Source organism: Leuciscus leuciscus (assembly GCF_965113295.1).
Source record: "Leuciscus leuciscus genome assembly, chromosome: 11".
Lineage (NCBI taxonomy): Eukaryota > Metazoa > Chordata > Actinopteri > Cypriniformes > Leuciscidae > Leuciscus > Leuciscus leuciscus.
The window spans coordinates 27,383,922-27,399,516 of record NC_138735.1 but is presented as its reverse complement, the minus strand read 5'-3'; the positions used below and the strand labels follow the sequence as shown (position 1 = coordinate 27,399,516).

At 38.1% G+C, this 15,595-nt stretch overlaps 1 protein-coding gene across 3 annotated transcripts in view; it reads left to right on the top strand.

The window, feature by feature from the left end:
* agap3 (ArfGAP with GTPase domain, ankyrin repeat and PH domain 3) overlaps positions 1–15,595 on the top strand; it is a 163,270-nt gene that overhangs the window by 113,053 nt on the left and 34,622 nt on the right. For all 3 annotated transcript variants that reach the window (XM_082184250.1, XM_082184251.1, XM_082184249.1), the window contains exon 12: positions 8,251–8,403. In XM_082184250.1, coding sequence (XP_082040376.1) covers positions 8,251–8,403 — 153 coding nt within the window. The remainder of the gene's footprint in view (positions 1–8,250; positions 8,404–15,595) is intronic.

The following is a 15,595-nucleotide window of genomic DNA, read 5'->3' as shown; positions in this document are numbered from 1 at the left end:
GAATGGGGTTGCTCGGAAAAACCACAAAAGTTGAAATTGCGTTCAGGTTGGCAACTAATTAACCTTCAGTCGACTGCAGAGGTTAGAAAAGGGAGAATTTGGGGGCATTTGGACCTGAAATAGTCAGAACACCTGGACCTGTTTTATTCAAGCTACAGAACATAGAGATGTCTGGGTAAAGAGCTCAAACATGGCCTTAGGCAGCTAATACACACAGATCACAGCATTAGTTAAGACTGTACATCTGTATTTAGGTTATAGGAATAGTTGCATAAATAAGCAAATATTTATTTATTAAAGAATTAGTTTTATATGTCACTGTAGTATTATGTATCACTGAAAATCTAAATTACATTTTATATTTTTATATACATATTTGTGGTTTAATCTAATTACTTGCTCAGCCTCAAAAGTGACTAATTTCCTGCTGTCATCAATCACACTCTCAATGTTAAAAGTTTTTTTTTTTAATGAACATTTAGATAACATTTCTCTTAATAATGTCTTATTCATTTCTGTCCATTTTACTTTAAAATTCTTTAAAATTTTGTTGATGAAAATAGTCTAGTTTATAATAAGAATGTGAAAAATTATGAAATTATCTGTCAAACTGTTAAAAAAATCAAACATCTTGATAAATCAATCATGATTTATCAGCATAAAATGTGTTATTGTGTTATGAATTCTTCATGATTTAGATACTTATTTAGCATATTTTAGAGAATGTTTTGGATATTGAATTAAATGTAGTATATTGTTACTGTAACTGCGTATTTACAACAAAACTTAGTTCAGATTCAGCAGTGCATTCAATTCACTCTTTCCAAATGTAAGTTTTAATGTTACATTTATTTTGTGGATTTAATATTAATTTTATTTTGCAGATATCGACTAATCCAATAATTTAATATTTAAGGGTCATGAACTGCATTTATGTTTCCTGAGGTGCAATTATTATGTTAGTATGATTTTTACATCAAAAATGGTCATAATTTAGAAATAAAAGGCCATTTTCTATCCTCAATTTAGCCCTCTGATTTGAACGCTCTGTTTCAAGGGGCGTGTCAGCTGTGAGACTTAAATATAAACGTCCCCTGCTATGATTGGCTAACATCTTTGCATATTAAATAGGAATTACATGTTGAACTCTTGAAAACCTTTACTACGTTTTTACTATTATAGCTATCGAGATGTGAAAAGTGTTGATTATAGCATTATATTTAGATCTACTTCCGTCACATGAAAGGTTGCAGCGATGAGCATTGTTTTTTCTGCAGTTTCAACAGTTCAAACACAATGTAAATAAGAGGAGATTCGCTGTGCAGTGTAGTCAGTGTCATTGATTGTAACAGGAGTTTAAGCGAGAGTCCAGAACTCAGTCACTGATAAACCCGCGCTGTGTGATTGACATCTCCAGCGATTATAAAGGGAGGGTCCTTTGATCGCTTTCTGTAAATAATGTAATCACAATTTAAGTAACACATTATTTTCATGCTATTAAGAAAAACAATGTGAAGTTGACTATTTAGTCAATGGCTTGATTTACTGACGCATTGATTTAAACAATTTTGAGGCCAAGAACGTCTAACTGTACATGAATCAATACATGTCAGAAATCACTGATCACAGATCAGGCATTAGAATTAACATGGTTGGTTACATGTTGTGGCATTACTGTCAGGTCCATATCTTGCAGTAAAAGTCTTGTTTGCAAAGCCTGCGCCGGAATTCCGACTGATTTACCAAAGAATCCACAGTGAAATGTACTGAACTGAGATAATCACATAGTTGAAAATAAATAGCCACTTTCCTAGCATTAGGATCCTTTGAAAGGTAATGTTGTTTTTAGTCCAGGGATCCTGTATCTCTCTTCTCTCCTTAATAAAACAATGAATTCTCCTTAATTCTCTCATCTCAATAACGCGCCGGTGGACGGGGCCAAAGACGCAATGATATTAGAAGTAAACCTCTTACATGTCAAAAAATAAAGGAAAATTTGATTGCAAAGGTATGTTTTTAAGGGGTCATAAATTGAGGAAAGACTGTAAATTTAATGCACAAAAGAATTTGAACTAAGTAACATACATGCATACCGTAGGATCCTCCCAAAAAACCTTCCTCAACTAATATTTTTGTCAGTAAATATGAGATTAAGGCTGTCCACTTCATGATTCAGTCTATTCCTGACGTTTAAAATCCAAATATAATCTTTATTTATTTATACTGTTAAATGTGTTGTAAATGGAAATTCATGTTGATTTCAATCATTCAAGCCATTTTAATAACCAGTTTAGATCTTTATAGACAGACATTTTTGTATATGTCAAGTCAAGTCAAGTCAAGTTTATTTGTATAGCGCTTTTCACAATACAGATTGTATCAAAGCAGCTTCACAGTATTAAATTAAAATAATACAACAAAGTTTGTTTCAAGAGGAATTTATTGATTGATCAAATTAAATTAAATATCCCCAAAATATCCCCAACTGAGCAAGCCAAAGGCAACAATATATGTATTGTTTTTACATATATTATACAACATTTGCAGGTCTGAGATGGCTTTTTATCTGTGTTATTTTGTAGATACGCCAGTTGACCTTCGGTTTAACACAAATTTACGCCGAAACGCTCAGGTCCCAATTTGACACGGGCCGCATATCCCGTTTCCCTTTTTCACTCTGCTTCGTATTAGAGGAAAATTGTGTTAATTTCCACTCGAGAGGGAAAAGGTTACGATTCGCAGTGGGCCTCCGCCGAGTGGAGGACGTACACTTGATTATGCAATCTGATTTTGATTTCATTAGGCATGCAATTGATGCGAAGGAACAAAGGGGTAATTTTTCATTCATGGCGGTCTAGCTGTTCCCTGTCTTTTTCTGTAGTCTGTAATTCATACACTTCCTCCTGATCTAAAGACCATTAGGAACTCTGGGGGGTGTGTAGGATTGGGGAGATGAGGGGGGTGAGGATGAGAAAAAGAAAGAGTGAGTGAGGGAGTGAAGGAGCGCAAATGAATGAACGCATGTGTCCGCAAGTAAAAGAGTCTGTCTCGATGAGGCCCGGTCTAATCTTTCTGCTAAGTATTCACCGGAACCGTTTTAAATATGATCATTCTGCAAGCGTGCGTTCAGTTGTGTCACCGCTGACAGATATATAATATCAAAGCGCTAATGGCCTGCCCATCAGCTTTAATCAATGACATCTGCTCTAGAGGTGTATTTATAAGAGTGTGAGAGACACAGTGTGTTCACTGTGTTCATTTACATGTGGTACACAAGATGCAGATGTATTTTCTTTTACGAATATCTTCTCAGACTTGTGCAACCTGTCCTTGTGAACTAAGACGTAACTTGTGCAGTGATAGACAATATATATCGACAATTTTTTGTGATAAACCAATAAATCAGATGGTTATTTTAGAGAAGATCGCATTAGCAGTTTTTTTTTTTGCGCAATATGTCAAATTTTTAAATCCACTAGCAGCTTTGTCAATATAACCCCCTAGACTAAAGTGGGAACGTAACAATAATGTATGCTTTCTGTTTTCAAGTAAAAACGTTTTTTTAGTTGTAATAAACCAATTAAATCAGCTGATGATTGGTTATTTTAGAGATGAGCTGTATTTCCCCGCCATATGTCCATTTTTAAATATACCAGGAGTTTTGTCAATGGATAGTTTTTGGTTTTAAAATATTATTTAGAATTTTTGTTGTTTAGACTTGGGTCCAATTGCCAACTTAAAGAGAAGTGTTCATTCTACCATGCTTAATTTCTACCAACATTTTTAATGTTAAAAATATTTTTTAGCAATGGATTAAAAGAAAATACATTTCAGAAATTTTACTGTCATTTTTGTTGTACAATTGGTTGAGGTAAACAAGAATAATGCAAATGGTACTCTTATCTAACAGATCACTAGTTTAATTGACATTTTTTTGTCAACATACATGTACTATTATAGTAAACCTCCTTGACTAATCTAGTGTGCACTGAATAACTTATCTTACTTTTGTAGTTACTAAAACACTGTTAAGATTTACTTATATGCAAAAAATAAGTAGATTTTAATTGCTTTGGCCATTGAAAAACTCCTGACCACTACAGTTTGGTATGTACTGTGAGAATCCATCTTATTTATGTGTGTGTGTGTGTGTGTGTGTGTGTGTGTGTGTGTGTGTGTGTGTGTGTGAATATGGGCCACCCTCTTATCTAGCTATCCATAGTCGACCACTAACCTTAAGTAAATCCTAAATGAGCAATGTTGATGTGTTTGTGTATAAATGTCCTCATCCAGCACTTTTATGACTGAGTCTCCTTTAATGACACTTTACCACATACGTTAGTCTCATGACGGCCTCTTTCAATAATGGCACAATCATTTCGGATGCTCTTTTATATGTGAGAAGGAAATAAGATGTTTTGCATCACGTCGCAAGTCTTTCTAAAACAGTTTCAGATGCTTATTATCCAATACACCGCTTGAAATCGAATGGCCGCCGCTTCTGCTTACGATGAGCTTGAGTCATACGCTCTAAAAGCGAGAAGTTGTGGCTAAAATATCGGTTTATTGGTTGTCACAGTATTTCCGTCGGACCTGCCACGTTTCAGATGTCGGCACCGAGATCATTGCAGTTTACGCAAACGAACACAATGTAATCTGTATGTCTTTCCAAGTCGCAGAAATCCACTCTCAGTTTGTAAGGGCGTCGCGGTGCCGTTTCACTTTGACCTGAACAGCAGATGATCTAACAGAACCCCCCCTCCACCCTGACCCCTCCCCCGCCCTCCCTTCGACATTAGCATGGATGCTTCATTATCTCCGCACTTGTATATAATGGCAGCGGCGGCTCAGAGGGTCAGGGCTCGCTCCACGGCTCATCAGCCATCTGACAGCGCTCGGCGAGAGAAACGAGGAGAGATGAGGAGAAATCATCACCACCCCCTGCTAATCCATCGCCTCTACTTAACACCACAACCTCAGGCCTCCCTTCACCAGGACCCTAATACTTAGCCTAATAGCGTGTACGGATGGCAAGAAAAGTGCAAAGGACATTTAGATGTTTTTTCTAGACGTGATCCGATAATGATTTGACCATTTGTACACACTTGCTCAAAAGAACAATCAAACCACATAATCATCAAGATTCTTGACTGTGAAACGTTTGTTTTTGAAAGTGTAGAGTGCTGTTTTTGTGACACTAGTGGCACTAAACAGAACTGCTAAAATAACTGGATGGATGGATGGATGGATGGATGGATAGATGGATGGATAGATAGATAGATAGATAGATAGATAGATAGATAGATAGATAGATAGATAGATAGATGGATGGATGGATGGATGGATGGATAGATGGATAGATGGATAGATAGATAGATAGATAGATAGATAGATAGATAGATAGACGGATGGATGGATACCCCTTCCATTTTGCTGCCCATCTGCCCCAAACCCACACCATTGATTAAGCTACAATCACACAAACAAACAGAGTTTTGAAAATGTCCCAGAGACTTTTGCCTCGACTGTGTGTTTTTGAGATTACGCCGCCCCCCCCAGGCGTGCCCATGGTCACCTCTAACTCCGCATCCGCTCATCGTGTCACTCTCGGCTCGTGTGTGAAGTGGCAGGAGATCTTGTGTACCGTCTCTGCCCTGCACTCTCCTCTGATTTTCTCCACATTGTAATTGCATTATCCCCTTTTTATGCAGAATTGTTCTCTGGGGACTAATTGATGGAGACATGTTTAATTCATCAATCATTAGCATCAAATTTGACAATTAGTGATGATTGTTGAATTCTTGATGGAGATGAGGCATGGTTAGGGGCTCATTTTGTCTTTTTTTTTTTTTCCTGCACCAGTCAAGACAGAGAGAGCAAAATAAAATCATAAATAACAGTGTGGCATCATGTCTTTGAAGAGTTGTTTTGGAGCGAGAGAATATTGGACTGTTGTTTTATTTAGTCGATTTCGAGACATGTCCGCCTTCAGTCAGAAACGAATTGCTTTTCAGCAATTCTGACTAAATGGCTAATAGACTTCAGATTACTTTTTCTTGTGCAATGATGCTAACTTTGATTCATTTAATTGTTGTCCAGTTTATGTTAGAAGTCAAATCTAACATTGGTATGTAGCCATCTATTAGTATGATTATTAAATTTTTTTATATATAATGTTATATTATTATGTATTATAGTTATAATATAATATATTATATATATATATATCAGTCTACAGTGTTATTGAATAATCAGTTAGTGGCTTATATCATGTTTAAGTACATTGCCGCAGGTTTTTATGAGCATTAAAGGAGCCTAACTGATACTCCAATAGGTTTATGAAGACATAGTTCATAAGCAATTTACTCTAAAACAATAATTACCACTTCTGCAGGATGCCAATATCATACAGCATTGATCCAAGTAATAGCGGCGTCTTAATTCATTGGTGAAGGGATCTAGTCAAGGGCAATATTATGACAGAATTAATAAAATCTTCTCTTCAACAATACTGTGGTGATTACATGTCTCCGAACAGACAAATATAAGAATAACCCTCTATTCTTTCAATTACTCACGAATTACTACTGATTGTGTCAAGGCGTTTTTTTTTTTTTTTTTTGCTAGGCGCTAAAGTAAACTGCGAAGAACAGACTCTTGTTAGCCTAATGCGTCCTAACCATTAGCGAGAGTAATAAGTGTATCAAATTCACATAATCATGTCTAATTAGTATCAGTAATTATCTTGTTGGGTGCGAGAATATTAATCTTGCGGTCCCCATAGGGGAAGGGCGTCTCTTGCAGGGAGAGAGCGATAGAGCTTCAACCTCACGCTGTGGAGTACTTGCTAAATTAGCATGCTCCAAATCAGCGCTGAGGAGGGAGGGGAGCGAAGGAAACGTGTCGAAGAAAAAGGCAAAATTGCATAAAGCGAAAAACAACAGAGAAAAGTTTAGTCCCACTGTGAAATGCATTAGAGCCTAGTAAATAAAATATCAATGTTTTCTGTGTGCTTTTTAAGTTTTTGCTAGAGTTAATAGTGCGCAGGGCTTGTGCTAAACAGTTAACGGGTGTTTTGTTGACGTGCAAGTGGGTAAAACTTTTCAATTAATTTCTATTTTTGCGATACGGTTTACATTAACACTTACGAAATCATTCCTGTGTTCTGATGCCACATTTAAGTTAGCAGATTTTTTTTTTATCATAGCATAGCTGCTACATAGCATAGATTATATCAACAGATTGATGTTTGAAGCGGGGAAAAAAATCATAAAACGGCACATTACAAAATGTAATTTTAGTAATGTGCTGTTTTTTAAACATTTTAGTAAGACTAGGCTAAAGGCAGTAAAACCAATTTGAAAATGAACTAGCATTGAAGGAAGCGCAAACAATGCTGGATCTTAAAGAAGAAACAGGCTAAAAACATCATCACACAGGTATTCATCTAAACCTGACCTTGAGCCTCGAATGCAGAGAATTAAATATTAGCCCTCATCTCTATCAAGCAGGGAGCCTGTTTTTCAAGAACAGGAGGAGAGGACCCCATGCGACCCGGCCAGGCCGGCGAATTGGCGCCCAACGCGGGGCATCCGCTGATTGAAGCCAGGGAGAGCCGTCAGCACCGCCGGGAGAGATGGATGTGTCAGGCGGAGAGTGGGGGAGAGCTAATTACCGTTCCGAGTGTATCTTGTTAATTAAGGGCTAATTAGTGGCAGAAACGCAGAGGGAGCAGAGTAGGGAAGACGGGGTGAGGCGTCGACTGCTCATGTATTACGGAGAGACGGATGCGCTGACGATAAAGGGAATGCATACGCAAAATCTGGAACTTCTTTAGTCCTACCTACAAGTTGATACTGTGGTTCTCATCTCATCTAAAGCAAAATAGCTGTTTTGGATTTGTTTGCTGATTGACTGATTGAAGTTTTATTGACTTAAAAGTACCACGGTTTTACTATAGTAATAGTAACAGGTAACAGTCTGCATTGGAACACCATGCTCCAGGATAGTTTTTTGCCTTCATTGATAGGGATATTAGCCAGAAAACCCAAAATGATGCAGAGAAGAGGTGGGATGGATGCTGTGTCGCCTGCATGAGCACACGTACAGTAGTAATCATCACTAGGTCACAGCTCTATAATGCTGTAGAGTTTCCCCTGCATCTGTGTGCTAAGTAACCTCTCCGCACTATGAAATGTGATCTGAATGTCTCTCTAACCGAATCTCTTTCTCTCTCCTCTGGTTTGCCAGGCACTCCTCACTCTAACAGCAGCAGTTCCCTTCAGTCCGGGGGCTCTGTGGCCGGCGTGGCTTTGGGGACTGGGAAAGAGGGGATGCACCAGCGCTCGTTCTCTGTGTCCAGTGCAGAACAGTGGAGTGAGGCGGTTATCAACACCACAGCAGGTCAGAGGAGCAGCTCAGAAACTCCTACTCTTTTTCATTTCAGGCTTGTTGAGAAGTTTAAAATGTAACCAGTTTTTCAGTTGCTTTTTCCATTGCTCTGATATTTACAGCAGAGTAGAGATCGTACATCAAGCTCAGGGCCAGAGTGTGTGGGATTGTGCTGCAGTTGTACAAAACACTTGCATCTCGTCGTTTTATTAATGTGTTTTTAGTATGCCCAACATATTATACCATGGTAATCAGCCTAATACTTTAGTATTTAGGCTGCCATTGTCATCACAAAAGTATTGAAATGACAACCCAATTTTTTTGAAGAAGAAGATCCTGTGTTTATCATGATTTTACAGCATTAGCCCAAGTAATTGTGTTGAAATTATGGAATTCTCCCTAAAATTTCGTTAGGAAAATATTATTTTGGTTGTGCTATTAAAGTTAGCTTGAAATGAAAATTCACAACATTCTAAATGCATGTTATAGACCTTTTTGTGGCCGATTTATTCATGCATAATTTTTCTTGCCCTTGTAATTTTTTAATCAAAATGTCATAACCGGACTTCTCTCTTGTGACGTATGCAGGATTTCTCCAATCATTTAGTCCGCTTAAACCCCGTCCCTGCAAGCGTGCGTTCATCGGCCTCCACTTTTAAATGCACCGCTCACATCTCAAAGTCCCATCAACAACCTGTAGTCTCGCCCTGCATTTTTTCTTTTTCTAAAATCTTTTCAGATCTGTCCGTACTTCCGTTTCATCTGGTAAATGCTCTTTGATTGGGACAGATGTTCTAAAGGTTTCTAATCTGTTTAAGTTATTAGTCCATTTCCATTATGATTTTACTATAGTACTAACAGTAACTGAAGAATTCGTGGCACTTTTGTTTATCGCTTGTATTTGTGATGTTAACAAGCCAATCGCTAATCAGGATAATTCAGTAATTGTGGCTTTGATTGTAACTGGTCCCGCCACCCACTGCAGCAGTGCCCCCAACTCTCTCTCTCTCTCTCTCTCTCTCTCTCTCTCTCTCTCTCTCTCTCCTCATCCTGTCAGTGCACTTGAGTGAAGTCAAATAATATATTTGCCGGGCGTAACAACGCTGCACATTTTTCCCCCCGTCTTCACTACTTCTTTTTTTCCCCTCCCGCGTTGGAAAATGAATGCTTTACGGGGACAACATTCATCACTGGTTATTTCCCTCTCTTTGTCGGCTGGCAGTAAAAAAGCACTTAAATGCACATCAACAGAATAACAGTCATTTCCATGCATGTTTGCGCACTCGTCGTTCTCATTAGCGGCTGCTCTGTTTCTCCCTCCCCCCGCCCTCTCTCTCTCGCCCTCTCTGTTTTTGTCTCTCGCCCTCTCTCTCTCTTTCTCTCCTACCCCCCCTCCTTCTGTTAGGGTCCCAGGGGCCCCGCTAGTTTAAAGAGCGCTCTTTACGAGCAAACTGGAGGCCCCGCCGTGTGGCCCCGTGGTGTCGCAGACAGAACACGACGCCGCGCGACACTCGCCCTTCTCTACTCGTCTCCGCTTGTCGAACAATCAATTTCAGCCCCGCTCCGCCATCGGCCCCCCGTCTACACCCATCAGCTCCACATCCTAAAGCAGAATTACTCAAAGCGGCCGTAGCCATGGAATGAGCTGCATATGCGTGTTTGTGTGTGTGTGTGTGTGTGTGTGTGTGTGGCAAAGCACTTCATTAGGCCCTGGTGTAAAATAGTTATTGTCACACACAAGCACACATACTCAGACATTTAGCTGTATCAGGATTTGGTGGATGCATTTTCTCTATGACCTGTTACCCATCAGCCTCTCGGTTCTTGCGTTTACTGAGAGCATTATAGCTTTACAGGTCATAATAGAGATAATAGAGTTTTATATCAAAGATCTCCGGAAAGAGCACACCTAGAGCAAACCACATTTATTGTGCCTAAGGTTTCTACTTGTTTTTCTTTAGCAGGTTCTCTTTGCTGTTTTGACGTCGTTCTTCAGAATGCTTAAGTTGATGTGAAGTGATTTGAAGTAGGGATGGATGTGCATGCTGAACTAGTTGTCCAACCGCTGACTAGTCCACTAGTGAGTAGGGATGCACCAAAACTACTGATTTTAATATATTTAAAAAAAAATCATAATAATTAATTTCATGTTATGGCATATTCTATGCTATTTTGTTGAAATAAATTAAGAATAAAACACAATAAAATCAATTTAAATGCTTTAAGTTAGGCATCACAATATTAAAATTTGCAGTATGAAAAATAAATGTAATTATGATCAAATACATTTACCTAAATGAAATCTAATGAAATGTAAAGTTGGGGAAAATGAGTATGCACAATTATAATATATATTTTATATAATATATATTAATAATATGTATATATATATATATATATATATATATATATATATATATATATATATATATATATATATATATCAGCCAATATATATTATCAACTTACTGTATGTTGCTATTATTTTTTATTATTGCATAATTTTTTTTTACTGATATATTATGCATCCCTACTAGTGAGATAATATAGATTTTTAATAAGATTTTATATAGAAATATTACAATTTAAAATAACTGTTTTATATTTTAATATACTGTATGTTAAAATGTAATTTATTCCTGTGATCAAAACTGAATTTTCAGCATCATTCTAATATGCTGATTTGCTGCTCAAGAAACATTTCTTATTATTACCAATGTTGACAATATATATAAAAAAACAGCATTTATATCTTTTGTAACATTATAAATGTATTTTAATGATCGATTTACTCCATCCTTACTCGATAAAATAATTAGTTTCTATCAAAAACAATCTTACTCACCCCCAAACTTTTGAACTGTACTGTACAAAAGAAGATATTTGAGAATGGTTCAACTTCATACGCTGGTGTCCTCAACATTATAAGACCTCACTGACTTTCATTGTATGGAAGAAAAAAACACTCAGGCATTTTTTTTCTTCTTTTGTGTCCCAGAGAAAAAAATAAAAAGTTTGGAACGACATGTATTCGTGTCATCGGGAATGTTTTACGCAAATTCACCTTTGATGCCTGTTTAGGTGGTAAATAGATCTTAACCATGCCCTAATCATGCCATTATCCTTGTCAAGGGTTGGAGGTCAACCAACAGATCAAGGCTGTTGAGATGAGCATCGGTAGATTGATAATATCCTCAAACAATCACATGCATCTCAACCCTGTAACTATTTCCATACGATGTAAGTGTTGTTCTCATTTATAAGGCTGCGCCACACATCGCTACAGACTCTGAATACTGATTCTTTTGATTAAATCTTCCCTCTTCTCTTAGTTATATTTGTGCCGTACATGCTACATATCCCTCATAAGATAAGAGCGTGTGTTATGGAATTGTATTCTCACCGTGTATCTCTATCATGTCTTAGTTATCTAGTGTACTTAGCTAAGTGTTTTGTTTTGTACAGTTTTATAAAGGAGATAGATTTTTACATTTTCAGAAAATGCAGTAGATGGGGGGTGTTCTATGTGGTTTCCAGGGCATGGAAGGGTTGTAGGGTTTCATGGAAAACATTCTAGGGTGTTCTGGGTGGTTGCTTTCTTACTCTGTTGATCATTGTGTGCATATAATCTTCATTTCCACAATTGTTCTGATTGGTTATTAGAATGTTACTATGCATTGCAGTTGTTAGAGTTTTCTGGGTGGTTGCTAGGCTAGGGTGTTCCGGGTGGTTGTCAGGGCGTTGCTATGATGTTATGGGTGGTTGCTAGGGCTTTTTGGGTGGTTGCTTTCTTACTCTGTTGATCATTGTGAACATAAAATCTTAATTTCCACAATTGTTCTGATTGATTGTTAGAATATTGCTATGCTGCTGTTAGGGTTTTCTGGGTGGTTGCCAGGGCGTTGCTAGCCTAGGGTGTTCTGGGTGGTTGCTTTCTTACTATGTTGATCACTGTATGCATTAAATCTTCATTTCCCACAATTGTTCTGATTGGTTGTTAGCATTTTGTTATGTCATTTCTAGGGTTTTCTGGGTGGTTGCTAGGGCGTTGCTAGGATGTTTTGTGTGGCTGCTAGGGCATGGCTTGGGTGGTTGTTAGGTAGTTGTATTACTCCATTGATCATTGTACAGTATGCATAGAATCATAATTTCCACATTTGTTCTGATTTGGTTGGTAGCATGTTGCTATGCAGTTACTAGGGTGTTCTGGGTGGTTACTAGGGCGTTGCTAGGGTGTTCTGGGTGGGTGTTAGGTAGTTGTCTAACTCCTAGATCATTGAATGCACAGAATCCTCATTTCTGCATTTGTTCTGGTTCATAACATCTTGTTTTGCAGTTGCTAGGATGTTCTGGTTGGTTGCAAGGGCATTGTTTTAGTCTGTTGCACATAATCTTCATTTTCACATTTGTTCTAATTGATTATTAGCTTGCTGCTAAGCAGTTTCTTGGGTGTTTTAATCAGTTACTAGGGTGCTCTGGGTGTTTGCTTGGTGATTTTCTTACTCTTTTGATTATATTATAGATATAATCCTTATTTCCATTTTTTTTTTTCTGATTGATTGCTAGCAAGTAACTATGCAGTTTCTTGGGTTTTCTTACTCCTTTGATCATTTCATGCATAGAATCCTCATACTAGCACAAAAGTGTTACGTGTGATGATCTGCACTTAGGCTACTTTCAGTTAGTCTGTAGATTAGCGTGCAGCAGCTGAGGTAGTCTAGCGGTTTGGCGCTAATCTGGAATCTGCCGTCGTTAAGGGGCGGAGAAGACTTCTCCCCTGCGGAGCTCGAGGAGGCTGCGAGCGCAGGGAGTTTGATTCCCCGCTCTTGGCTGTAATGAAGTTTGACATTTCGTTTGGAGAGAGCAGCGGCGTGTGCCTGCCCATGCCTTGATTAGCGCTCTCTAATTGACAATAATAAGAAGGAAGTAGTGATTGTGTTCTGCACACTTTTTTCATCATTAATTGCAGCCATTGCCATTGATTACGGACGGGGGTTGCTCACTCGGCTGCTGTGTCAAGGGGTAGGAGTGGAGGGAGGGGGGCGTCGTCGGCTTTGTCGCAAAATTACCGTCCGTACCCGCTAGCTCTCGAATTAGCTACTGGGAGAATTAGAAGTTTCTCCTCACGTATGTCTGGAAGAAAAAATTGAGAGCTATTAAGAAATGAGTTAATGTTCTTTGTTCACACCCTCCAATCTTTCCGTACTCACCCACAGACCTCGTCTCCAGAACCGCGCTGTAAAGTGCCGTTTCCCGCGGAGATGCTAACGGTCGCTAATCGCAGGTTAGCTGACCACCTTATTTCCTACTGCTACCTGAAGAGTGCTTACAGCTAAGCTCAGATTAGGCTGTAAATGGATTCTGATCCCTTGCATACTTCAATTCACCTCACCTTAGACTAAAAGTATACTTTTTTTAACTTGATTTCCAGTTAAAATCAGGGTTCCTACACAGTTTGAAAAAGTATAGAATAAGTTCTGGTCTGGAAAAGTTTTGAAAAAAGAAAACGGAGTATTTCCAGACTATTATCCCTATTCAGTTTTCTATATAACAAATAATTTCTACAAATAAATTTATCATGCAAACTGAATGATTTCATGGCAAAAGTTTAGTGGTCGTTTTGTGATTGTCGAACACGACTGAATGAATTCAAAGCACGCATTTATGCAAAACTGTTTGTCTTTACCATAAAAGAGTCTCTTAAACTTCATTAAATGAATGTGCGTGTGCCATTCAAACCAGCAACAGACAAAGGGGCAAACGATCATCTAAATCAGACCATACTTTGCTTTTTGGTGATCGTGCAACACAAACTAGGTTTACATAATCAAACCGATGTGTCAGAGCTGAATATTTGTAGGTTATACAGTGTTAAGGTTTCTTCTCATCTTGTAAGCGCATGTTATCTCTTCAGGAAAACCAATGAGAAAAAAAAAAGAAAATGTAAAGATGATTGTACTAATGATTGCCAGTGTGTTAAGAAAAATACACTTATTCAAGATACAGTGTTTGATATCTTAATATCTTATATCTTAATGTATCTTATAAGGATTTTTAGAAATACCCATTGAGAATGATAATTTTTTTTTTTTTTTGCTGTGCACAGAGTTTCTTATTTTCTCACAAAGTATTTAGCGAAGTTACATTCGTAGCGCTGCAATGTTAGCGGTTCCCATGAGGCATTAAAAAACATTGCACCAAAAATCGATATATTTAGATTATTTTATACATGTTTTCTGGAAAAAGGAAGATTTTTCAACCATTCAGAGCTAGTCTGTTATTGTTATGACAATTTTAGGTCGATATTGTTAAAATTGACCAATTAAACAGTCTAAATTTACAGATTGAACCCAAGTGCATTTTTACCAATTTAATCATGTTTAACGAAAATAAATGTTTATTATTTTCAAGGATATTACCAGCTATCTTATATATTATAAGTTGTTTTATATTAGATTTGAAATAAATGTGTGTGTGTATGTATGTATATAGGATATCGGGGTAGCATATTAATCAGTTTTCTCCAGTTCCATGGCATAACACAAAGTACCATTGCGTTCGTAGCCATGTACCTTGGTATTGTCACCGCCGTAACATGCCGTTTTTTTGTTGATTAGCGACGACTCTGTAAACAGACGTTCAGATGATTCATCTGAGGTCTGGTGTGAGGGACAAGGGCAGCCCTTGACTGTTAACCTCCACCTACACACACAATGCCACTGCTGTCACAGCCGCTGATGGCCACTCTTCTGTGTGTGTGTGTGTATGTGCGAGAGCTTCTGCATGTGTGTACGTGTGTGAACAGTATTCTCAAGAAGCCCTCTACCCCCAGCTGTCTGCTGTAGCTAATGATTGGTCCCAGGGGGGCTGTTGGGAAGAGGAGTGTAGAAATTGAAACAGACGTTCGCGTCCCTGCCACAACGTGTGTGGCAGCTGGGAGCGCCGCTCCGCCATTCAGCACGAGGGAGGGTGAGCAGACTTTTAAAGTCATGAATATCAATGGTGAACACAGAGTCAGTGATGAAGCATCAACTGCCAACCTGCCGTGTTTCCAGCGAGCTTATATCACTTTATCTGCTTTGTAGTGCCTAAACGGCACACATGGTAAACATAGTGATCTTGGGCTTAAGAAAGAAAGAGGCCTTAAGTGGAAGTTCTACCATTGATGATTATTTTTATTAATTTTTTATGACTGATAGAAATC